This window comes from Eucalyptus grandis, chromosome 3 (assembly GCF_016545825.1).
Source record: "Eucalyptus grandis isolate ANBG69807.140 chromosome 3, ASM1654582v1, whole genome shotgun sequence".
NCBI classification, from domain to species: Eukaryota; Viridiplantae; Streptophyta; class Magnoliopsida; order Myrtales; family Myrtaceae; genus Eucalyptus; species Eucalyptus grandis.
The window spans coordinates 15,472,356-15,497,984 of record NC_052614.1 but is presented as its reverse complement, the minus strand read 5'-3'; the positions used below and the strand labels follow the sequence as shown (position 1 = coordinate 15,497,984).

The following is a 25,629-nucleotide window of genomic DNA, read 5'->3' as shown; positions in this document are numbered from 1 at the left end:
TTTAAATAACACATAAACTTGAGATTGATATAACCCTTGATCATATATGGGCGCGTCACATCATTGTCGCCGATGGATTAAAAATAGAACAATGCATGCCTAAATCAATAGTGAATAATTACATAATGCCAATAAACATAAACCCGAGATCGATACAACCCTTCATCATCTATGGCCACATCATGTCGTTGTCGTTGGTAGACTAAAAATATAATGACGCGTGACCAAATTTATGAATAATCACATTATGCCAATAAAGACAACGCCAAGTGTGATCAAATATTTAAACTATAGTATACATTAAATCTGTACATTACATCAACTAAAGTAATTGGTGATTACAAAGATTAATCCACCCATTTCACGTAATCTTCGCTGTCCTTACATCACCACATCCCCCCCATAATTCGGAATATATGGCTCAGAACAAACACCAGGCCACTAACCTAAATAAACAATTCGAGAATTTTACAAAAGAAAAAAAAAATTAAAAGGGCGTGTCCCAAAGATGTTATTATCCAGCGACAATCGTACTGATGTTGACACGGTCCGGTCCGGCAGGATTACAGATCGGTCGGGTTCCCGAAGTCGGAAGCGAGGCGGGAGGCGATCGCGGAGTGGTACATGGCGTCGTGGAGGGAGGCCGCGTCGGAGGTCATGAGCCTGAGGAGCCGCGCCTTCTCCGCCGTGAACCGGATCGGGTCGGGGCGGGGCCTCCCCGCCGCGGACAGGCTCGAGCCCGACTCCTCCAAGCCGGCCTTCCTGGGGTAGGCGACCTTGCCGCCGCCGGCGGAGTCAATGTAGCCCGGGTCGGCGGAGAAGCCGAAGATCGGGGCCAACCAGCTGCTGTTGTTGGAGGAGGAGGAGGAGGAGGCGGTTGGCCGGCCGGCGGGGCCCGGGTTGCGCTCGCGGGAGGAGGAGGCGGCTGCCTTGACGGCGAGGGTTCCGGAGGGAAAGAGGCTGGTGGCCATTACGGCGGCGGAGAAATCGAGAGAGAGTGAAGGTAAAGATGGAGATGGAGAGAGGAAGCTGTGCTTTTTCAACGGTATAAACTTGACTGGGTTTTCTTCTCTTTCTTTCTCGTTCTGGGGAGGCTTTTCTAGCGTTTTATAGAGGTGGGAGAAGGGGATAAGACCGGACACGTGGAGGTGACGGGGAGTAGCGCGTTACGAGGCGGGGTATCATTCGCTTTTTATGCTCTCTCTGCACCGGCTAGTGCCGGTCGCCGCGTTGACCGCTTTTGAATGACCGTCCCCGCTCCCCTCCCCTCCACCTCCCTCCCATTTCCTTGGCATTTCGAATTCGATGCGAAATTGAAAAATACTAGACCAAAGGAAATGCATGGTACTAGAGAAAATAGGAAAATTTTCAAATAAAAGTCTGACTTGCCATCATTTAAAAAAAAAAAAAAATAAAGGCTCGAATGTGACTTTATTTTAAATAACGATATGAAATGGTTATGGCTATTTTAAACAATGGCCTAACCTTATTAGTTCGCTAGTCGGCAAGATATTCGATCGATTAAGAACAATTTCATCCGAAGATAAATTTAACCTAAATTTTAGTTAAATTAGATTAAAAATTTAAAAAAAAGACAATTTTTTTCAGAAAAAAAAAAAAAAAATATTAGCCAGCCCTCCCACCCACGTATTTCTTTATTTAAGTTTTAGCCTTTTTACCTTTTTGAGTTTTTATGGAAAGAAAAAATAGAAAAAAGGAAAAAAAGAAAATTAAAAAAGAAAATGCCCCTAGTTGGGAGGTCAAACTCCTCATTGAGACTAATATGACAACTTTAGACTTTTATTTGAAATAATATTCATTTTAAGCCTTTATTTGAGAAAAAGAAACAATTTTCATGCTCTTATTTGAAATAATAGCTAATTTAAACCCCTATTTGAAAAAAATAATGGCATTTTCAGCTCATATTTGAAATCTTCCCAAGAAAATATTATTAAATCAGCTATCTTACAATAACAAGATTTTCTTGTGTGATTCATTGAATTTAAAAAATTAAGATACATTGAGTACAAAGACATAGATTTTTGCGCCAAATCTCAATCGAATATATTAAAAACCAATGTGTTTTAAATTGACGAGATTCATTGACATGCAGTGGTAATTACATGACACGTTTCATTATTTTTTTTTATAATTTTTCTTGCCCCAATGAATGATTAATCTAGTGATGATGCGACTAACAAGTTCTTGACCACCCGTCGAGGACGTTTAAGGTGAGCGGCCCGAAGTGAATTATTATTATTATTATTTAAATGTGCGTGAGACGAAGTAATTTCTGCTCAATTTCGTTCGTTTTTCCAGCTTAACTTAGGGTTCCTTCATCTTGGTTTGATTTTATTGAGAACGAGTATGATGATTTCCCACGATTTTCCTCGACGGGGACGGCGATACGGTACCCGTAAATCAACCCTAATCTTGCCGTGGAGCGGGCATATAATATTTTAAGTACATGGAAGTAGAGCTAACCACGTAATCAACTTATAATAATAATAAGCAAAGTCAAAAGGATTAGAAAATTTCACTTGATATCGCAAGTGGTTATTATAATTCTTTTTCTTTAGGTGTAACAAGACGTGCCCATTAAGATAACTCAATGGCGTCGAAAGTTGTAGGCACTCAATTTCATGAAAAAAAATGTAAAAATAAAGAATTTTAAGTGGCCCAAAAATAACTAGCTTTTCGAAATTACGATCTTCTTGCTGATGTCGATAAGGGACACTAAAACTCGTGACTGATTGACTGACTGGGCATTTGTACACTTTGAAATATTGGAAGGAATGGCAATTCAATAATTATAGGAGTAGCTAATTAAATGTTTTCTTTTGGTCCAATCTATTAATTCGAAGTCATATTAAGGGCATATGCTTATTTCATCGAAATAGAAATCATTTTTAGATTGGTTTTTATTTGTTTGGTGGAAAAGTGACTTTTTTTCTTATAGAAGGAGAAATTGCTTTTTCCAATCAAAACTCGTTATATTCGATCTATAAAAAGCGTTTTCCATTAATCGATAATTTTTTATCGTCAAAATATCAAAAATCGGACAATAATTTTTCGAAAACAAACAAACGGAATTTTTCAAAGTGCCCTAGGCGGCCGCTTTGTCCCTTTTGTGGAGGGATTCGTCGATGAATTTGCGACGTAGACGGAGCGCATACGACACGCACGTGAGGATTTCCTGCGAAGGAGGGCCGTGGCCACGTAGAGGACTCCTATTTTGTACTCTAATCAGCTCTCGACGCGTCGGGAATACTTTCAGCGAGCTTTCCCTTTTGGAGGAATATGCCTTTTGGTACATCCGCATTTTCTTGCCTCCTACGGCAATATTTTCACGACCAAAAAAATAATAATAACAATAAAAATGGGAATTTGCCAACGTCTCACGAGGTTATTTCGCAAAGAATTTCTTAAAAATCAAAACATGCTCGAATGTGTTAGTGGAAAGTGGGCCCCACGGGATCCCGAGGGAAGGAAACGATATTGGGGACTCAATTTGATGCGTGCATTGCAAGTACATTGTGTGCTTGTTCAATTTTTAGCGTAAAATAAGTGGCAAAGTTAAAAGGTTAAAATAAGACGATCATTAACGTAATTAGCAAGTGTTTCACTTGAGGTGGTAGTCAGCTCTCCCTCCATTTCTAGTGAAGGAATCTTTCTCTAATCAATTCTCCGATCGGCTTTGATTGACCGGTTATGGGTATTTAAGTAAATATAAATATGGGTGATGCTCTTATTTACTTCGATAGAGGATTATTCTCAGTAAAGCTTTTCCCTCCCCTACTTTACTTTTGGGCCTTGGGTTGTTCTTCAAACATGCAAAAGAAGAACAAAAGAGAGGTTTTGTTAGATGGCCCAAGCCCATTCTTGGGCCATAGATGGGCCAAGCTTCACAAATGGTATGTAGTGGACCGGGCAGCTATTGGGCCCAGTTTAAGAGATTAAACAAGCTGAGAAATGATAGCTTTTGTGATTTTGCCTTGGCTCTCTTTGAAGTACTTTCAGAGAAGGATACATGAAAATCAATTTAGATATCAATATCTTGATCCATATTGGGAGTGTGCAGTAGAAATCGATCCAATATCTTTTCTCGAGGAGATTGCCAAGCTTAAGCTAATGAGTTATGAGTCAACTGTACTTCGCACTACATCTACACAAATTCTTTTATGTGGGATTTTTTTAACACAATTCACTCACATATACATCATCACAAATAACAATTTTCCTCTGAGCTCAAGTTAGGTCAACTTCCCGTGGGCCTGCGTTGCTGACATTCACTTGCTCAGAAAATTGCAACCATGGGCTTTGATACGGCATCAACTTCCCGCAGGCATGCATTGCTTGGCCACAATGCTCACTTGCCCATAAATTGGGGTCATAGGTTTTGATACCATTTGTCAAGCTCGTGTTACTATGCCACAACACTAACCTACTTAAAAATTGCAATCATAGGCTCTAATATTTTTTGTCGACAGAAGTGTGATACATTCTTTTGAGAAGATCGCTAAGAGGGAGCAAAGTTTTTAGCCCATAAATTTATCTCATTGGACCCATATTCACTCAAAAACTTAGGCAAATGAGTTATGAATAAGTTAAGATGCATTAATCATTCTACATCATAATAATTTTTCGATATGGGATTTCTCTAATATAACTCATTTACATATGTATGTTAATAATCTCGATTGGAAAGCACGCGACAGAGGGCAAGCGGCCGGCATTGGTTAACTTGAATTCTTATATAATTTTTCTCTCGACAAGTGCCCGGCATTGGTTAACTTGGCTCCCATAATTCAGTACACATCAACATCATGACATGATCACAGATGGTTTTATAAATTAATTCAAAATTGAGATCTAATCACGAGACCAAACAAAAAATGACACCAATAGGGTGACACACTCCACTAAACATCAAAATAATTGATCAAACTCAAGTTCGATAATTATCATATTCAGCTCATAGACAACCTACCTTTCTTATCATCTCTTTAAGTAACACATAAACCTAAGATTGATACAACCCTTCATCATCTATGGGCGCGTCACGTCATTGTCACCGACGGATTAAAAATAGAACAATGCATGCCTAAATCAATAGTGAATAATTACATAATGCCAATAAACATAAACCCGAGATCGATACAACCCTTCATCATTTATGGCCACATCACGTCGTTGTCACTAGTAGACTAAAAAAAATAGAATGATGCATGAGCAAATTTACGAATAATCATATTATGCCAATAAAGAGAACGCCAAGAGTGGTCTGATATTTAAACTATAGTATACATTAAATCTGTACATTACATCAACTAAAATAATCGGTGATTACAAAGATTAATCCACCCATTTCAAGTAATCTTCGCTGTCCTTACATCACCACATCCCCCATAATTCGGAATATATGGCTCAGAACAAACACCAGGCCACTAACCCTAAAAAACAATTCGAGAATTTTACAAAAAAAAAAAAAATTAAAAGGGCGTGTCCCAAAGATGTTATTATCCAGCGACAATCGTACGGATGTTGACACGGTCCGGTCCGGCGGGATTACAGATCGGTCGGGTTCCCGAAGTCGGAAGCGAGGCGGGAGGCGATCGCGGAGTGGTACATGGCGTCGTGGCGGGAGGCCGCGTCGGAGGTCATGAGCCTGAGGAGCCGCGCCTTCTCCGCCGTGAACCGGATCGGGTCGGGGCGGGGCCTCCCCGCCGCGGACAGGCTCGAGCTTCCCTCCGGGTCGGCCTTCTGGGGGTAGGCGACCTTGCCGGCGGCGGAGTCAATGTAGCCCGGGTCGGCGGAGAAGCCGAAGATCGGGGCCAACCAGCCGTTGTTGGAGGAGGAGGCTGTTCGCCGGCCGGCGGGGCCCGGGTTGCGCTCGCCGGAGGAGGAGGCGGCGGCCTTGACGGCGAGGGTTCCGGAGGGAAGGAGGCCGGTGGCCATTACGGCGGCGGAGAAATCGAGGGAGAGTGAAGGTAAAGATGGAGATGGAGAGAGGAAGCTGTGCTTTTTTAACGGTATAAACTGGACTGGGTTTTCTTCTCCTTCTTTCTTTTTTTCGGGGAGGCTTTTCTAGCGTTTTATAGAGGTGGGAGAAGGGGATAAGACCGGACACATGGAGGTGACGGGGAGTAGCGCGTTACGAGGCGGGGATCATTCGCTTTTTTTTTTTTAATGCTCTCTGCACCGGCTAGTGCCGGTCGCCGCGTTGACCGCTTTTGAATGACCATCCCTCCTTCCCCTCCCCTCCCCCTCCACCTCCCTCCAATTTCTTCCGTAATTTGAATTCGATGCGAAATTGAAAAATACTAGAGCAAAGGAAATGCATGGTACTAGAGAAAATAGGAAAATTTTCAAATAAAAGTCTGACACGCCATTTTTTTTTTAAAATAAGGACTCGAATAGGTTTTATTTATTTATTTATTTAAATAATGATATGAAGTAGTTATGGCTATTTTAAATAATAATCTAACCTTATTGATTCGTTAGTCGGCAAGATATTCCGATTGATTAAAGACGATTTCACCCGAAGATAAATTTGACCTAAATTTTAGTTAAGTTAGATTATAAATAAAAAGACAACTCTTTTTTTTCCAAAAAAAAAAAAGAAAAATATTAGCCAGCCCTCCCTCATGTATTTATTTATTTAAGTTTTAGCCTTTTTACTTTTTTGATTTTTATGGAAAGAAAAAATAGAAAAAAAAAAAAATAAAAGTAAAAAAGAAAATGCCCTTGGTTGGGAGGTCAAACTCCTCTTTGAGACTAAATATGATCATTTTAGACCTTTATTTGAAATAAAATATATTTTAATCTTTTATTTGAGAAAAAGAAGCCATTTTTATGCTTTTTTTGAAATAATATTCAATTTAAACTCTTATTTAAAAAAATAATGGCATTGTTAGCTCATATTTGAAATCTTCCCAAGAATATTTTATTAAATCAGCTATCTTACAATAACACGATTTTCTTGTGTGATTCGTTGAATTTAAAAAATTAAGATACATGGAGCACAAAGACATAGATTTTTGCGCCAAATCTCAATCGAATATATTTAAAAACCAATGTGTTTTAAATTGACGAGATTCATTGACATGCAGTGGTAATTACATGACACGTTTCATTAATTTTTTTAAAAAAATTTCTTGCCCCAACGAATGATTAATCTAGTGATGATGCGACTAACAAGTTCTCGACCACCCGTCGAGGACGTTTAAGGTGAGTGGCCCGAAGTGAATTATTATTATTATTAATTAAATGTGCGTGAGACGAAGTAATTTCTGCTCAATTTCGTTCGTTTTTCCAGCTTAACTTAGGGTTCCTTCATCTTGGTTTGATTTTATGGAGAACGAGTATGATGATTTCCCACGATTTTCCTCGACGGTGACCGCGATACGGTACCCGTAAATCAACCCTATTCTTGCCGTGAAGTAGGCATATGATATTTTAAGTAGGGAAAAAGCCACGAAAACCCCGAACTTTCAAAGTGACACATTTACCCCAAACTTTGTGTTCCCAAACTTTTTTGTGACGTGAAAAACCCCAAACTTTGCCAACAGCAGTGACACATTTACCCCATCAAGGGCATTTTTGTCTTTTTATTCTGTTTTTCCTTTTTCCTTTTTTTTTTCTTTTTTCTTCTTCTTCCCTCCGGCTCCACCATGGCCGGAGGAGGGAAGCCGGCGTCCGCGACCTCGCCGGCGTCGGGCGAGACGGCCCTCGCCGCGCGACGAGCCGGGGGCGTCCTCGCCCGACGCAGCGCGGGCGGCCCTCGCGGCGTCGGGCGAGGACGGGCGCGGACGGCCCTCGCCGGATCGCGCAAGGGCCGTCCTCGCCGACGCAGCGAGGCGGGCGGCCTCGCCGGCGTCGGGCGAGGACAGCCCTTGCCGAGATCCGGCGAGGGCACCCTCGCCCGACGCAGCGAGGGCCGCCCTCCCGACGCCGGCGAGGGCCGCCCTCTCCCGACGCCGGCGAGGGCCGCCAAGCCGAGGCGAGCGAGGGTGACCCTCGCCCGACGCCGGCAAGGGCAGCCCTCGCCGGACGCCGGGCTTCCTTCGGCGGGGCCATGGCGGAGGGAAGAGAGAAGGAAAAAAATTTAAAAAATTTAAAAAAGTGAAAAGACCAAAATGCCCTCTAATTTTGGGGTAAATGTGTCACATAATGAAAGTTTAGGATTTTTCGTGTCACAAAAAAAAAAAGTTTGGGGTAAAATGTCAAGGTTGGCAAAGTTTGGGGTTTTCACGTCACAAAAAAGTTTGGGGTAAATGTGTCACTTTGGGCAAAGTTCGGGGTTTTCGTGGCTTTTTCCCTTTTAAGTACATGGAAGTAGAGCTAACCACGTAATCAACTTATAATAATAATAATAATAAGCAAAGTCAAAAGGATTAGAAAATTTCACTTGATATCACATGTGGTTATTATAATTCTTTTTTTTAGGTAATGAGATGTGCCCATTGAGATAACTTAATGGCGTCGAAAGTTGCAGGCACTCAATTTCATGAAAAGAAATGTAAAAATGAGGAATTTTAAGTGGCTCAAAAATAATTAACTTTTCGAAATTACAATTTTCCTGCAAATGTTGATAAGAGACACTAAAACTCATGACTGATTGATGACTCGAGGGCATTTGTACACTTTGAAATATCGGAAGGAATGGCAATTCAATAATTATAGGAGTAGCTAATTAAATGTTTTCTTTTGGTCCAATCTATTCATTCAAATTCATATTAAGGGCAATGCTTATTTCATCGAAATGGAAATCATTTTTAGATTGGTTTTTATTTGTTTGGTGGAAAAGTGATTTTTTTTCTTATAAAAGGAAAAATTGCTTTTCCCAATCAAAACTCGTTATATTCGATCTATAAAAAGCGTTTTCCATAAATCGATAATTTTTTTTTATCGTCAAAATATCAAAAATCGGACAATAATTTTTCGAAAACAAACAAACGGAATTTTTCAAAGTGCCCTAGGCGGCCGCTTTGTCCCTTTTGTGGAGGGATTCGTCGATGAATTTGCGACGTAGACGGAGCGCATACGACACGCACGTGAGGATTTCCTGCGAATGAGGGCCGTGTCACGTGCCGGAGTGTAAACCGCCGGCGGCCCACGTGGACGACTCCTATTTTGTACTCCATCTCTCGACGCGTCGGGAATACTTTCAGCGAGCTTTCCTTTTGGAGGAATATGCCTTTTGGTACATTCGCATTTTCTTGCCTCCTACGGCAATATTTTCACGACCAAAATAATAATAATAATAATAAAAATGGGTATTTGCCAACGTTTTTGAGGTAATTTTGCGAAGAATTTCTTAAAAATTAAAACATACTCAAATGCGTTCGAGTGGGCCCCACGGGATACTGAGGGAAGGAAATGATATTGGGGACTCAATTTGATGGGTACGTTCCAAGTACATTGCGTGCTTGTTCAGTTTATTTATGGATATAATTCATTTTTTTAGCATAAAAAAAGCGGCAAAGTTAAAAGAGTTAGAATAAGACGACCGTGTAGCTAGCAAGTGTTTCGCTTGTGGAAGTAATCGGCTCTCCCCTCCATTTCTGGTGAAGGAATCTTTCTCTAATCAATTCTCTGATCGGCTTTGATTGACCGGTTATGGATATTTGAGTAAATATAACTATGGGTGATGTTCTTATTTACTTCGATAGAGGATTATCCTCAGTAAAGCTTTTCCCTCCCCTACTTCACTTTTGGGCCTTGGGCTGTTCTTCAAACATGCAAAAGAAGAGCAAAAGAAAGGTTTTGTTAGATGGGCCAAGCCCATTATTGGGCCATAGATGGGCCAAGCTTTACAAATGGTATGTAGTGGACCGGGCAGCTATTGGGCCCAGTTTAGGAGATTAAACAAGCTGAGAAATGATAGCTCTTGTGATTTCGCCTGGGCTCTCTTTGAAGTACTTTTAGAGAAGGATACATGAAAATCAATTTAGTTATTGATATCTTGATCCTTATTGGGAGTGTGCAGCAGAAATCCAATCCGATACCTTTTCTCGAGGAGATCCCCAAACTTAAGTTAATAAGTTATGAACCAACTACTTTATACTATATCGTTAAGTTTTAATTAATGAGTTATAGGCTAACTACTTTATACTACACCAATTCTTTTATGTGGACTTTCTTTAATACAATTTACTCACACATATACCATAACAATTTTCCTCTCATGTGTGAGCTCAAGTTAGGTCAACTTCCCATGGGCTTGCGTTGCTGTGCCACAACGCTCACTTGCTCGGAAAATGCAACCATGGGCTTTGACACTGCTTCAACTTCCCGTGGGCTTTGTGTTGTTAGGCCACAATGCTCACTTGCTCGGAAATTGCAACCATAAGTTTTGATATCATTTGTCTACAGAAGTCTCATACATTCTTTGGGAAAGATCACCAAAACAGAGCCAAATTCGAGCTCATAAACATATCTCATTAGACCCACTTTCATTTAAAAACTTAAGCGAATGAGTTATGAGTAAATTAAAATACAATAATTGTTCTACATTACAACAATTTTTTGATGTGGGATTTCTCTAATCACATGTATCTTAATAATCTCCACCGGTAAGCATGCGGAATAGGCAAGCGCCTTGTCCTTCATTCCACTTCAGTCGCGCCTCCAACCATCAGCAGACACGGCACACTCGTGTTAGCCCTCCTGGTTTCTGCTGATGACGTGACGTGTGATAATCATTTCATACCTTTTATCGGTTAGGCAGAGTCGAGGGAGAGGGAGGGAGGAAATCTTGTTTTCAGGAAAGATTTGGGCTTGCTGTTTCTTTTGGGCCTTTTGATTTAATGGGTTTCTCACGTTTCAGTCCAACATTTGACTAAATAAATATGAAATGCCCGCCGATGTTGTCTATAGTAAAGTGACAACCTTCGTTTAACGTCTCTCTAGTGTATATATCCAAAATGGGTTTAATTCGAAAGCGATGCACAGAGATGCACCTACTCAGTTTTTGGATGGTTTGGAGAAAAATCGCGCAAATTTCCACTCTGTTTTGGTTGCTTCGATCGACGAACCTGAATTGGATGCCAGCCTATTAACACCCACGACGGTTGGTTGTTGTCACTTTGGCACGGGGTCAATGTCTGGTCCACGCCGGCCCGATTGGTGACTGTGTCCGCACTATCCACAAGCACTCATCGGTCCAGATTGACCTCCCTAGGCCAACGACAATAGACATGCCCATCGTTTCTTTCACCTCAAATTGTCAAATGTGTTCCTCGGGGGGGACTCAATAATTCGTGGACCCAAGACCCCCATGACTCTCGGGTGTGGAAAGGATGTGATCTAATCTTTCTAGGATGCATGGATTCTCCACGCTTCCGGATTGCGATTATTCACATGATCTCAGATCGCCAATGGTCCCTATTCTTAGCCGCATGCATTTGTCCACCACATAAGGAATAGGAAGGTTAAGCTGCAATGTATGCACAAAAAAAAAAAAAAACATTGTATTTGATTACATTCACGTATCGGTCTATTGATTCCTGGACCATGGCGGTCCTGTTGAACTCGGTTACTTCAAAAATCGCAATGACGACAAAAACGCGATATAACTCGTGAATTCTCTCATCCACAAGTAGTTGGGGTGATCGATTTCTGGATCAGGCGCACTCAGTACTTGTCAACGATAGCGTGCTGCTATCATTTTATGTATGTAAGGATAGAGATTGATTGTTCTGATCCCTATCTACATTGGACTTGCATTCCTTCCCTCCTTATGTATGGTCTTCCATATACAATGCATGATTCTCGAGGGTAAAGTTGCTTCTAGGTTTCTCGCTTTGACACCCATCTTTTGAGGCATTTGAGCCACGAGAAAACACGCACCAAAATTGAGCAAATGCCTATTTACAACCACCGGAATGATTGCCCCCAAGTTCATTTCTATTGCCCTCGCTGGTTTTGCAGCACATGGATGGACCCGACAGCATCCAACAAGAGGGAAACGCTAGGCAGACATGGCGACCATCGTGGCTAATCTTAAGGCCGCCTTCATTCCAAGAAATTAGTGGAGCACTACCTTCCAATGAACAGTATAAACCCTATAACTAGAGCCCTCTTGTTTTTAAGAGATGCGCGATTATTGTGGTGGTCTTTGGTTCACTATAATTATGTTGGCGCGTTATTAGATAGGACCTAAGTTAAGGAACCCCTTTGTCGGTCTCGTGCTAGCGGTTGGGGGGGAATCTTGATTTGGTCTCTCCCCTGCACATAAAAAAGTAAATTTGCTTGACATTGAGAGGTTTGCTATGCTTTTGTCCTTGTTTTCACTTTTCTGATGTGAAAAGTCTGGTCACCTCAGTCGGCATAGCACATGGGGCTGAAAGACCCAAAAGCTAGATGTGAGGAGGTTGCTAGGCAATTTCACTAAACTCTTGACTAAGTGGGGATGCTGTTTTTCATCGAAATCTTCTTATGAGCTTTCCACGTAAGACATTTCCAAACTGACAAAAAGAAGAAAAAAAAAGGGTTAAGGGAACAGACTGTTTTCCGAAACTCTTGCAGACTTGTTTTATATTCGTCTTAAGACGAGGTTTTACCGCCAGGTGGAAGTGGGCAACTGCTCGGCAATTCTCAACCTTGGGATTCCGGCCTTGATGTTGGTTATCATAGCATCGATGGCCTCCTTTTCTTGTCACTCCAAGGGCAGGCGTGGGTTAGAAAGAAAGAAGTTGACTATCTTAAGTCTTTTCCCTCTTCACACAACTGGGGATCTGGCTATATTTCCTAGTGCAAGAGAGCAATTCTCCTAACATAGCTGGGGACCCGACTCTAAAGGAAAAGTGGACCTTGGCAATGGGCGACTGCACATGGTCTCTGGACCATCGTTGCTTGGGCATTCTAGAGGACGTAATAAAAATCTTGACATAGATTTGAGGCCCTCGCTTTGTTTTGAGCCTTGGAAGCAAATAATCTTTAAATACATTTATAATGGGCAATCATTCTAAAATGAGACCATTCTTGACTTATAACTAAGAACTAATCTTGTGAATCTGGGAACTGGGAACCAAATTGGTCGGCTTAGGAATTGTGTCTCCTGAATCAACTAGTTCGGGTTCATGGTTCTACTCACAGCTAGTCAATTTTATGTTTTGGTAAAAACGCAAATTTTAATAACAAAACATAAAAAAGCTGCACTAGTTCACTACAAAATTCATCAAGAGGTCAAGTGGTTTTGTTGTTGTTTCTTCATTTTGAAGAGTATGGTTCAATTTTTGATACTTCAAAATCGGTTTAGAATTGATTTAACTCGGAAATGGGACTACTTGAACACAAGAAAGGATTGGAATCGGGAATTGAACCGGTCTTGGGTCTATTATAGGTTTTGTTAAACTGGGAACCGAACCACTTCACCCAAGGGCAAGCCTTGAATTGACCGAACGAGGCTAGTTTGGCTATGTTGAATCGGAACAATTGCTCACTCCTAACATTTATTGGCTTCTTTATTTTAAAAAAATTGGAGCTTTTTAAATAAATTCAAGTTTGAACACTCACTCTTCCCGGGTTAGTGGCCTATTAATATTGAATGTGATGACACTTGCATATGATGTTTCTCGTGTATAATTCAAATTACATGCAATAGATGGGTGAGGAACTATTGAAGGATGTGTTTACTATCATATCATAACTGACCCGTCTCTTGATGGTTCCAGATGTTGACAACGAAGGGTTTTCCCACTTACTTAAGGTATATACTTTGGACCAACATTTAGACATGAAAAAAGGTCAAACGATTCTCTTTTTGAAACAGCAATCACAAGAACGTAGTCATCAAATCTCCCTCTAAAAATAACACTAGGCACCGGTTTTCTCTCGAACGAAAGCATCATGGAGCGCATGCATTCTGTAGAAATCTAAGATGTATCATGGGCATGTGGGATGAATGGAATCTCAGTTGTTTCTTATGCTAGTTTGTGGTCCGTGTGCTTACAAGCAAGAGCTTTTCTTTTCCCTATTGCCTTTTCTCTCTATGTCTAGGGCATCAAAGGAAAATTCACGAACTTGTCTTTCACAAGGACAAATGTTCAGTCGATCCAATGGTCCAAGACCTTTACTCTCGCAAATCAAAGCCTCACATGCAAGACAATTAGTACGATGTGGACCCCAGTGGAAGACAAAACTAGAGGCAAACACATTTTCAAAGATGTTGGACCCATGAAATCAATTCGGGGACCACCCAAACTCCTAGGGGTTTTCCTTTTCAGTTAGCTGTTTATTCCCCTAGTTTTGGAAGATAAATTTTTGTTGAGTGTTCTTGCGCATCTCTCACTTTAAAAGTTTCTTTTACATTTGTAAACTGACCACTAATTCATTCCCAAATCAATGTGAGATGGCACCGACAATTTCCCTCTTATACATCTGGCCCTTAATCATAAGAGCCATTCATTCCCCTATCAATGTGAGATGGCACCAACAATTTTCCTCTTATACCTATGGCCCTTGATCACAAGAGCCATAACTTGTATTTCCACTGTGATTGCTGGGTCCAAACTTGCATTTCTAATATGATTGTTGGGTCTAGACTTATTGGTGACATGAGCTTTGATAATAACGTCGAGTGGTCTTGGACCTCTTTCATCCCAAAAATTAACTTAAATGGTGAGACTTTTCTTCACACTTATAAATTGACTACTAGCTCATTTCATAATCGATATGGGATAACCTCAACAATTTTAACATCGAATTCCAACTTCATTTAGCACTTAGATTTCCATTTAACATTGGTGGTTATGAACCATGTGTGATTTTGAAAATGACATGAAGTAGCTTTGACTTTGCTTAATATGCTGCGTGTTGAAGTATTGAAGTGGCTCCATAATTACCTTCTCGAATTATGACAAACTTTGGATTCGACCCATTTCGTGAACTCCTCAACTGAACAATAGAATGGCGAAGGTATATTGCGAAATATAACAGGCCAATTCTGTCCGGAACTCCTTCGGGAAATTCCAAGATCTCAATGATTAATCATCACGAAGAGAAATTAATATAATTGTCCTTAATTCCCTCCATTAATTAAGATAGGAGTAAGTGCAAGCACCCAAGAGGCTCAAACCTATTTTCAGTGGCCTGCCAACGAACGTGGTCACGCACAAATCGCAAGTGTGGTGGGTATGATGAAGAAAACCCAAATTCCAGGATCACTTGTTTCCTGATAAATCCTTGGTTACGGCGAAACTAATCAATAGAGAAGAGCGACATTGTGTCTAATGGTAATTTACCAATGATGGGGGATCAAAAAGTTGAACTAATTAATGGCCGTGGTGGTTTATCTTGGATAAAGAGTTCGTTGATCCTTGCTCAAAGATAAAGGATTCAAAATCTAGTGAAGGTACTTGGTGTTTTAAGTGTGACGTTGGAGTGGTGGGTCGTTTGCTAATGTCACTTCAAGGTTTACTCGTTGGCTGTTGGCCGTACGAAGTTATCTAGTATTAAAAAAAAAAAAGTTAAACCAACTAACGTTTGCTCCACATATGATTAGAAAAAAGATGATTTGACTGAGACTCAGTGGGGACGAGTGGTGGCCACTTGCTTTATCGCTCGCTCTGAACACGTGATCTCCTTCCTCCTTGGAAATCACGAGTCCCCGTCGATATCACAACCTAATCCTCAACTTTCTCACTAGCACCGCGTCTTCAATCCTCCATTCCTTGACCACTTATTTAAATGCTAATGACAAAAAATCTTTCATTATTTTCTCTTCTTTTTTTAATAACCCAGGAGTACGATCATAATTAGCCAGTCTCAAGGGATATTAGTGGAACAACCCACCACTACCGGATCCCTATTTTAGACTCCTCTCTCATCATTACACATGCAGCGTCATCCACCGCATCGCATGCGAGCGACAAAAATGATTTTTTTTTTTCCATTGATGATAAGCACGGCAAAACCTTCATCAATAAACTTAGGGTACTTTGAGGAACAAGCATATTCGTGACTTAACTAATCACGCCATTTAAGCTCAGTTCTTATATAATCAAGTGCAAACATTTTGGTCATTTATCTAGATTTTCATTTATGTCTACCCCGTGAAGTTTAGTGATTAGGTGTCTCCCAGGCATGAGCGGTTCCCCGTGATTAGAGAAAAGGTAGAATCTAGGTAGGGGAAAGGGATATAATAATGTGATAGGCTATTGCTTTTTGCTCCAAGGATTTTCTAATGGGACTCTTCTTTCCCTTGTAGATTTCTTCCTTGGTCGCGTGAATTCTTACATTCGCAGTCTGAGTTCCAGGTTATTCCGTCAAAGAGGCGATCATGGTGATGCATGAACTTGAAAGTGCCATAGACTTATAAAAAAAAAAATTAATACCACAAAAATTCCACATTAATACATTTGTGACAAAATACTTTAAAATAATTTTTAATCACAAAAAACCCTATGACAAATTTACTCTAAACTAATTTTTTAACTATAAAAATCTCAAAGTGATACATATGTAATAAATTTATCTCAAACTATTTTTTTTCATTATTAAAAACTTAAAATTAGTACATTTGTGATAAATTTATCCTACGTTAGTTTATATTAAATTAGATTAATTTCACTAAAAACGACAATTTAATATACTTACAACAAATGAAAGGTAAAACTCTATCAACTGCCACGTATCGTCTAACTCAGCAATTTAACGTTAAGATTTAACAGAAACTAATGAAAAATAAATTTGTCACAGATTTATCGGTTGGGGATTTTTGGTGCTTAAAATTAGTTTGAGATAAATTCGTTACAAGTGTATTCAGTGACAAAAAAAAATGTTCAAGATATTTGTGTTATAGTGGGCATAATATAGGAGTATTTTTTTTTTTTTTTTGGGTGGTATCTTCCTATTTATTTTAATTATTATTTTTACATGGTTATTATGTGAATTGTATTTCTTGAATAACTTGTTTAGAATACATTTGTTTCCTCATTTTCCCATATCTCGTACTTACTTGATCAAAACTTATTTTCCTTTTCATTGTCAATTAATGTTTTACTCTACATGGACTTGAATACTTTAATCTAAGTTCAAATTAGATTCATTATAGCTACACATTTGATTGCGTTATGTACAAACTTACTTTGCCTTTCATTCAATGACCAATTAGACATCTCTACTTTTGAAAATAACAAATACACACCTGAGTTTTACCTTTATAGATTATTTTGCACTTTCACAATCAATTATTCTTATTCTGATATTCACGAAAGTGCCATTTCAAAAAAAAAAAAAAAAATCCATTCTCAAATCCTAAATTCTCACACCCACCCAGAACACTTGAAACCAACTATAAACAAATCACCATAAGCAAGATGCTAAAATAAGTTTGCAACGAGAGACGATTTGATATTTTCAATGTGCGGTTTTGTTTAGAGGATTATAAATGGTACTTGCATAAAAATGTAGATGTACAAGTGGTCATTGTATAAAAAATGACGTTTTTTTTTTTTTTTTTTTTTTTTTGTGGCCATTTTTCCTGATTAGCAGCTATATGAATTTAAAGCCAATCACATTGGAGAGCTTCTAGGAAAGACCACTATAAATTATTCAGCAATCATCACCTGGAAAAACCTAGAATTGTGAGGTATACTGATATATGAAGAAAGAAAAAGGGGGGCGGGGGGGACGACTAAAATAAAAATGTGAAACTCATGGTAGGTGGATCAAATGATAGACCCTTTTCTTTTTCCTAAGGGCTTGTTTTCTTTTTCAAAAGAATAATTCATATGGTTTTTCTGGTTGCATGGTCATCATGTGTCCTGCGCAAATAAAACTGACAAATATCTGTGTGTGCAGTGTCTAATCTACCTTCAATTTTCGTTTGATAAATATCGCACAAGAATTATAAAATAGCGAACGACTAGAGACGCCTGTTGGCGAAGTTAGGTTTCGATGCTGAACTGATCTCTTGATATTTGCTGATGTTGATTTGCAATTTGCACCTCTGTTTTCCCACCACACCAAAGTTCCACGAGTTGTTGACACTAAACATGCCTGTGAAAACTGACCAAAAAAAAAAAAAAACATGCCTGTGAAAAAGGGGATTAACAAGTGGTAGACATTGATATTTGTTTATAATTAGCATGAGGATCCACTAAGAATTGGTACGACTGGTTATACTCAGTTAATGATGTTAGTCATCGAATTTTATACTCATTTAGTCACTCAGATCGAATATTTAAGTCAAGAGAAACCTGAGTGCTATTACTGACGTGGAAGCACGAACAACACCCGAATGATTTGGGCGAGAAATAAACCATAAATATTGATGTAATAAATTAAAAGCAAAAAGTCCAAATGGTTGCAGTGCCAAATCTTCTATAAATTAGCTTAAAGATAACATATCAAACATAATATCTACGAATTGATCATTTATAAATCTTTTTTGATTTTTTATTTAATTTTCATGTAGATCAAATTTTTATCTTCGACCTTTAACTTCCACCATATTGAGGTAGTGCTATCTCTAGTTCTACTATACAACATATCTATTGATAAGATAAGGGTGGCTAGTTAGCAGAGGCCAAATTTAGAAGGAGATTTATACATATAAACAGGAAATAAGAATTGTATCTGCCTTTGGTAGATATTCATGTTATTCAAAGATATATTCTATCTTGGGCTCCATTCGTTTCGTGGAAAATAATTTTCAGAAAAATGTTTTCTGAATTTTCCGACGTTATTTTAATGGAAAATGAATTTTTTGGATAAAATATTTTCCATGAAAGAAAATAGTGTTCTAAATTAAGGGAAAATGTTTTCCACTTTTGAAAAGTGAAATATTTTTCTCACTTGATCTTTTATTTCACACCTCTACAAATCCTCACTTCATCCTCCCATTTCTTTTTCTTTTTTTTTTTTTGTTAGAATTATTTTTTAATTTTCTTTTTCTTTTTAAATTCAAATTATTTTTAATTTCCTTTTTCTTTTTCTTTTTTCTTTTCTTTGTTTCTCATCTTCTTTTTTTCTTGGCTAGTCATCGGCCGTTGCTAGGTGAATCTCGAGCTCGTCGATCTCAAGCTTGCATTATGCACTCTTGCTTTTCCTTTTCTTTGTTTATTCTACCTTGCAGTTGTACATTGCTCAAGCAAAAGGCTCTATATGCTTTGCTTCTTTTTTCTTTTATTTATTAGAACACAAAAGATGTAGGGAGAGAACAGGCCACTCAACTTGAAGATTCTCATGAAGGCTGTACATGTTTTGCTTATTTTCTCTTTTACTTATTTTTAAAATCCATACGAATATTTTTAGAGTAGATGAGCGTTTGACGGCAATGAGGGAACAAAGATATGAAGTAAGTTTGCTTGGATTTAAATGCAAGTTCATATTTAATGGATTTATAGGTCGGTAAGTGATGCATGCTTAAGTGGTGAAGTCTTAGAAAATATTTTCCTTACCGAACACCGGAAAATATTTTCCAAAACATTTTTAGGTTTTAGCCGAACATCAGAAAATATTATCATTTTCCTGGAAAATGACTTATGAGAAGATATTTTCCGGAAATGGCCTATTTTCTACTAAACTAACGGACCCTTATTTAAAGATAATGAAATCCCCCAAGGAGAGATGCAGGATTGGGGATTTCCCATCGTGGATGAAGCCTTCCAAGAGTCTTCTCCTTGGTCGACTAAACCATGTTAAAGTATTTTCTTCTTCGCGCGTGTGTGATTACAAAGAAAACAATATCAATGAAAAGTGCTTCATTGACTCGATTATTTGTTTTTTTCTTTATGGTATCAAAGCCACACAAGGGCACACTGATCTTTTCTTGTTGAAAAATATATCTTTTCTTATTTGTGCTTATTTGTGGTAAATTCAACATCTTGTCGAAATCTTGTTTACTCGGCATTTTCCATTAATCATGGTAAATTCAAGACCCAAACCTTGTTAATTTCCATGTCGATTAAGTTGTAAAATCCTCGGTATGTATAAGCTTCAGATCAATGCAATCACGTTGCCTTCACTCAACTATTGGGTGGAAACATTTACAACAATGAATTATTTGATAAATCAACTTCCTTCAATTGGTCTAGGCAAGCGAAGTCCAAACTCAGTCATGTTCAAGAAGGACCCTAATTACATATTACTTTGAATGTTCAGCTCTCATTGTTATCCATATATACAAAATTACACGATGAACAGATTTGACAAATGCTCTTTATCGTGTGTATTTTTGTGGTATAATGAAAGGTACAAAGGATATCCTTGTTTTCATCAGTTTGCTAGTCATATTTATATATCTCGACATGTTGTTTTTTATGAGCATTATTTACTTTTGCCTTTTCTTCTCAGGTTATTGCTACGATTGAGAGGGAGCTGTTGTAATGGAATTTGACTTTTAAGTCCTTCACAAACAAAAGTTTCTAGTGATCATTGACTTAGTCCAAAATTTTGTCAAAATGGTTGTTCACCAATGGATCTTGACTCTCGAAGCGAACATGCACATTTGTTTGCAGAAATAGAACCAGCCTTAAAGGCTTCATCTGCTGATCTATCTAGTCATGTGCCACAACTAGCGGAGAGTGAATCTTTAGTTCGGTCTTGATATGAAACTTCGATATCCTCAGTGCATTCCATGGTTACGCGTTCATGGTATGACGAATATAGCAATATCATCTATCCCAGTTGAGCCATGCACTATCCATTGAGCCTTAAAACACCCTCTCTGGACCGCTGCTATGCTTAATGATTTGGATGCTCTAGCAATCAACAAAACATGGGAACTTATTTACTGTCATCCCTCAATAAATGTGATTGGATGTAAATGAGTGTACAAGGAAAATCTCTATGTAGATGGTTCACTTGATTGATTGAAAGCTTGACTTGTTGCAATATGATTTCGTCTAAAGGAGGGCGTTGACTTCGCAGAAACTTTTAGCTTGATAGTCAAACAAGCCACGATTTGCATTGTCCTATCTATTGCTACTGTTTAGAATAGGAAATTTTGCCAATTATATGTTAAGAGTGCCTTCCTACATAGTGATTTCAATGTTCCTGTCTATATGTAACAATCATCAGACTTCTGTGATTCATTTTGTCCTGAACATGACTGCTTACTCCAATGTGCATTCTTTGCTTCCTTTAACAAATGCATTGGAATTACGCGGTTTGATGGTGTGCGTATGCCAAGAGGAGAGATCGACGAGAGGATTGTACTATGATCGACAAAGATGGTAATAAATTTTCTCAATCACACTCACAAATAAGTGTTTCCGATCACTGATCAAACGCGAACCCAGTAAGAATCAGTCACAAGAAAGAAGTTTTCTCACATCCTTAACTCTCTTGGATAATGGTTTTCAATACTTTTTGTGTCTCTTGTAAGTTTTTATCCATATCAAGCAAACTCACAACACACACGAGACGAAACTTGATAACATTACTTTTATACGCAATTCTTCTGCTTATGTGTGCTGACCGTATATTTTAGGGCATGACGATCTAATAATTCTCATATACATCCAATTCCTAAGGCCTGATTAAATTTTTATTCAATTTCTGTGAATTACCAATATAAGCTCCGCCTATAAATTTTCCAACTATATTGAAATAAAAGTTCATGTTAAATTAGGACTGATTAGTTCCCAATCTGATCCAATTCTGAGGCCGGACTAGGAGGACCGGTTCCACATTTTGGGACTGGGAACCGGACCGACTGATTTGGTCCGGTGTGGTTTGATCCAATGAAACCGGTAAGTTTGCTATTTCAGGCCAAAAATAATATTAGTTCATATGCAGTAGGCAGGAGTTGCAGCAGCCAAACTCAGACGAAAAAAAAAAACAAAAGCTCCAGGACACTCTAGAATGGAGATACGATCGGGAAAAAGAAGAAGAGCGAGTGGGATTGAACTTGCGTTTCAGTTTTTTCAAGCTTTGTTCTTTTCTCTCTCCTTTATTTATTGATTTTTGGTGGTGCAGAATGCGTAGGACTGGACTTGCGGATCCCATTTCCATCCACGTCCACGTCGATTACAGTTCCAATTTAGGGTTTATTTTTAAGAAATTTTAAAATATTTATTCTATATATAATCAACTGGTCCAATTCAGTCGATTCGGTTCCCATCTTAGAATTGGAATCAGACTGAATGATCACCGGTTCTAAGAATAGGAATAGGAAATCAAACTACCCTCTTTGGGGAACCACCCAGAATTGACCGGTTTGATTCGGTCCAGGCGATTTTTGATTTGGGCAGTTCCGCTGCTCATTGCTATGTTAACTCGTACGAGCAAATTGAGGTCATTGACCACGAAAGAATTAAATGGCCAACTTTGATGGCTTCAAAAAATAAAAATTGTGGAAAAAATAAGAGTTTGACTTATCTCTGCAGAGAGTTGACACTTAACCATACTATTAGGTCACGATAATTGACTTTTGATGTCTGTCCAGAGCGTGGCATGCAGGGTCGCATGATGCCCAAGGCAACGTATTTTTTATTTATCGAGCAATAAATTTTTGAAAAAATAATATAAATGATCATTGAACTTTGGTTAAATATGTAATGTGATCCATAAATTTTTAATTTGTTCAATATGATCCATGAACTATATTTTAATGTATAAGGTAATCCTTGAACTTTTAATTTGTTCAATATAATTTATAAACTTTTACTACATGTTTGATTTATCCTCTGAACAAGATGAAAATATTTAATATTGTTCTTGAACTTAAATTAATGGAAACATAATATTGAACATTTTCATGTACAAAAGTTTATGAATCATATCAAACAAATTAAAAGTTTAGGGATTATATTGTCTATTGATTAAAGTTTGGGGACTGCATTGAACACATTAAAAGTTTAGGAACCATTTATGTCATTATCCATAAATTTTATTATCAGAGAATTATATAGTAACCTGAGATGAAAATGACTGTAGGGCTCCAAGACAACTTATGTATTCAAATAATTAAAAATAACGTTCTATGTTGGGCAGCCCTTTTGGACTTGCATTGAAAACTGTTTAAAGGGAAAATAGCTTGACTCCGTATACACAACCGATTCCAGAATAAAAGTGCATAAATTTGTACTTCTGTGCCCTCCCTCACTCTGCGAGAGGTGTCGACGGTGGGCAACTCGCTCGGCCTTTCAATCGATATCGTTTGCCCTAGTTGAATGTTGTTAGGGTAATGGCCCAAATGATCATAAAATGTTTGATTTAGGTTCGTGAATATTTAGTACCATATCTTAATAAGTCTGCCACCGCAACTCTAGTTGCGCGTCAACAATCCGTCATTCTCTCTAGAGGGTAGGGACGTCCAAGAGCACTGACCCAAATGACGCTATCCATCTCCTCGCCTTAATATTTTTATGTTAGGTTACTTCCGAAAGCGATGCTGTGCCTCTCCTCGATTTTAAATACCCAAGGTGGATGTCTAAAATTCCATCGACGATGGCCAATCGTTGTCCGGTGTCACGGCAGTGAGATTCACATAGGGTCAGTGTCCGGCCCACACCGTCCCAATCTGTGACCACTTCCATTTTCCAATCATCGGTCCAAATTAACCTCTTTCGTCTTAAATTATCAGTGTGTTTTGGGAGGACTCCATATTAGGAGCGAACAGCAAAAATCTGATACCTTCATTTACAAAAATCGTCAAGAGAGAGTCCAAGTGCCAATCTATCAATACATTAATTTTCCGATTTGTGGTTTTTTCTATTACAACTCGCATGTACATCTTAATAATGCATCCTTATGTGTGAGCTATGCTCTCTCTCTCTCTCTCTCTCTCTCTCTCTCTCTCTCTCTCTCTCTCTCTCTCTCTCTCTCTCTCTCTCTCTCTCTCTCTCTCTCTCTCTCTCTCGTAATTTAGATATCCTTTTGCACCAAAATATTTCAACTTCAATATCCAATACTCACCTTCATCATTGATTTCTTTCTCTGTACTAAACTGTGTCAGTTAGATCATTCTTGAGATATTCACTAAACATCTATGTACCTTTGGGAATCCTCTACCAACCAACCAGTTGGTTGTGCACAGCAGAAGTCCATTCCCTTTACCCATGGAATCGCTAAGAGGGAGCTCAAGTTCGAGTTTATTAATATATCAAATTTGACTTACATTTATTTAAAAGCCTAAACCAATGAATTATGGGTTTCACATCAATTTTCTGATTTGTGACTTTTTTTTCTTTAAAAACACAACTCACATATGCACCTTTACACTTAATAATTAATGGACCAAAGACCGCATGAACATCAGGTGTTAAACTATGACCAATGAATGACCTATTCTTTTGCATTGAGATTCTTCACAATATCTGCATGCATTTGTGCACTATATACACAATAGGAAGATTAAGCTGTTGAAGATACAATGAAGATTCTGACTGTGGCGCCGATTCTGATTGATTCAGTAGATTTGTAATTGCCTTAGTTAATAGGAAATTACGATTCTTTGTATATTATTTCCTACTTATTCTTACACTATAAGTGGATCATTGTAATTGTTCACAACACATTATTATACAAAAGTTCTCCCTCTCCATTCATCTTTACTTTCTGTCATAAGCAGCAGTGTATTGAAAATGGTATTTCATTACATTCACGTATTGATCTGCCGATTGTTGGAACATTGTGGTCATGTTGTGCTCAGTTGCCTCGAAACAACAAAGACATAACGTGAAATGATTTGGTGAATTTCTATCTACAAATAACTGAGAATTTATTTCTGAGCAAAGCGCGTTTGGGACTTTATCAATGTTCACGCGAGATTCTTATTTTACGTAAAGACAGAGATTGTTCCCTCCAATCCATTATTTATTCTTGGATTTGTATTCCTTTTACATGTTATGGTCTTCCATTTGTATTGCATGACTTCCGAGGGTAATTCACTACCCGTTTCTTGCTTTCATACCCATTTTTGGTACATTTTAGAGATAAGGAACATGCATAGATATTAAGTACATGCTTACCTACAATTATAATTATGATTGTAACCAAGTACCAAATAAGATAGATTTTTCTATCAATTTTCTCAAAAATATCTGAAAATGTTTTTGTACGCTCATGGGGCCAGGATATTACACAGACATTGTAATCATCGTGGCCAATCTTAGTTTTCTCTGTTTCCAGAAATATGAACCCCACCTTGCTATGATAATAGACTCTATACTTAAGAGTCATTTTGGTTTTAGATATGTACAATTTTTGGGAATCTTTCAATTACGTTGCTTCAAAAGTAATTTTCCATAAATTGAGAGCTTGCATTGCTTTCCCTTCTTTATCCTTTTGCTTTCTGACGTGTCAAAATCTCATAGCCCAATTCGGTATTACACAATGGGACTCAAAAACCTAATAAAGTTAGATGCAAGGAGGGTGCTACGCAATTGCACGTGGTCTCCCGACAATCATTGCTTGCACAGAGGGGAAAGAAAATTGACTTGGATTCATGGCCGCCGCTTTGATATAGCTTCGTAAGCGAATATTCCCAGTCACATTTTTAAGGATGGTTGATTTTAAAACGGATCGGTTCCCGAATATAGCTTTGTAAACGAATATTCTAAGCACATTTATCAAGTGTGCCCGGTATTAAAATGGGTTGGCTGTGACCTCCAGTTCTTGGGAAGCGGTCCATCAATAAAGCATAAAACTTGTACAACTTCATTATAAAAACAT

General features: G+C 38.5%; 2 protein-coding genes across 2 annotated transcripts; both read right to left on the bottom strand.

Annotated features, from left to right (window-relative positions):
• Positions 1–275: 275 nt before the first annotated feature.
• LOC104439168 lies at positions 276–6,030 on the bottom strand. Its single transcript, XM_039308293.1, has 2 exons — positions 5,998–6,030; positions 276–1,022 (listed from the first exon to the last, which is right to left on the bottom strand). The coding sequence occupies exon 2, from the start codon at positions 969–971 to the stop codon at positions 564–566; it is 408 nt and encodes a 135-aa protein (XP_039164227.1). The 5' UTR covers positions 972–1,022; positions 5,998–6,030; the 3' UTR covers positions 276–563.
• On the bottom strand, positions 5,569–5,958 carry LOC120291673. The gene has a single exon (XM_039309355.1). The coding sequence runs from the start codon at positions 5,956–5,958 to the stop codon at positions 5,569–5,571; it is 390 nt and encodes a 129-aa protein (XP_039165289.1).
• Positions 6,031–25,629: the final 19,599 nt, after the last annotated feature.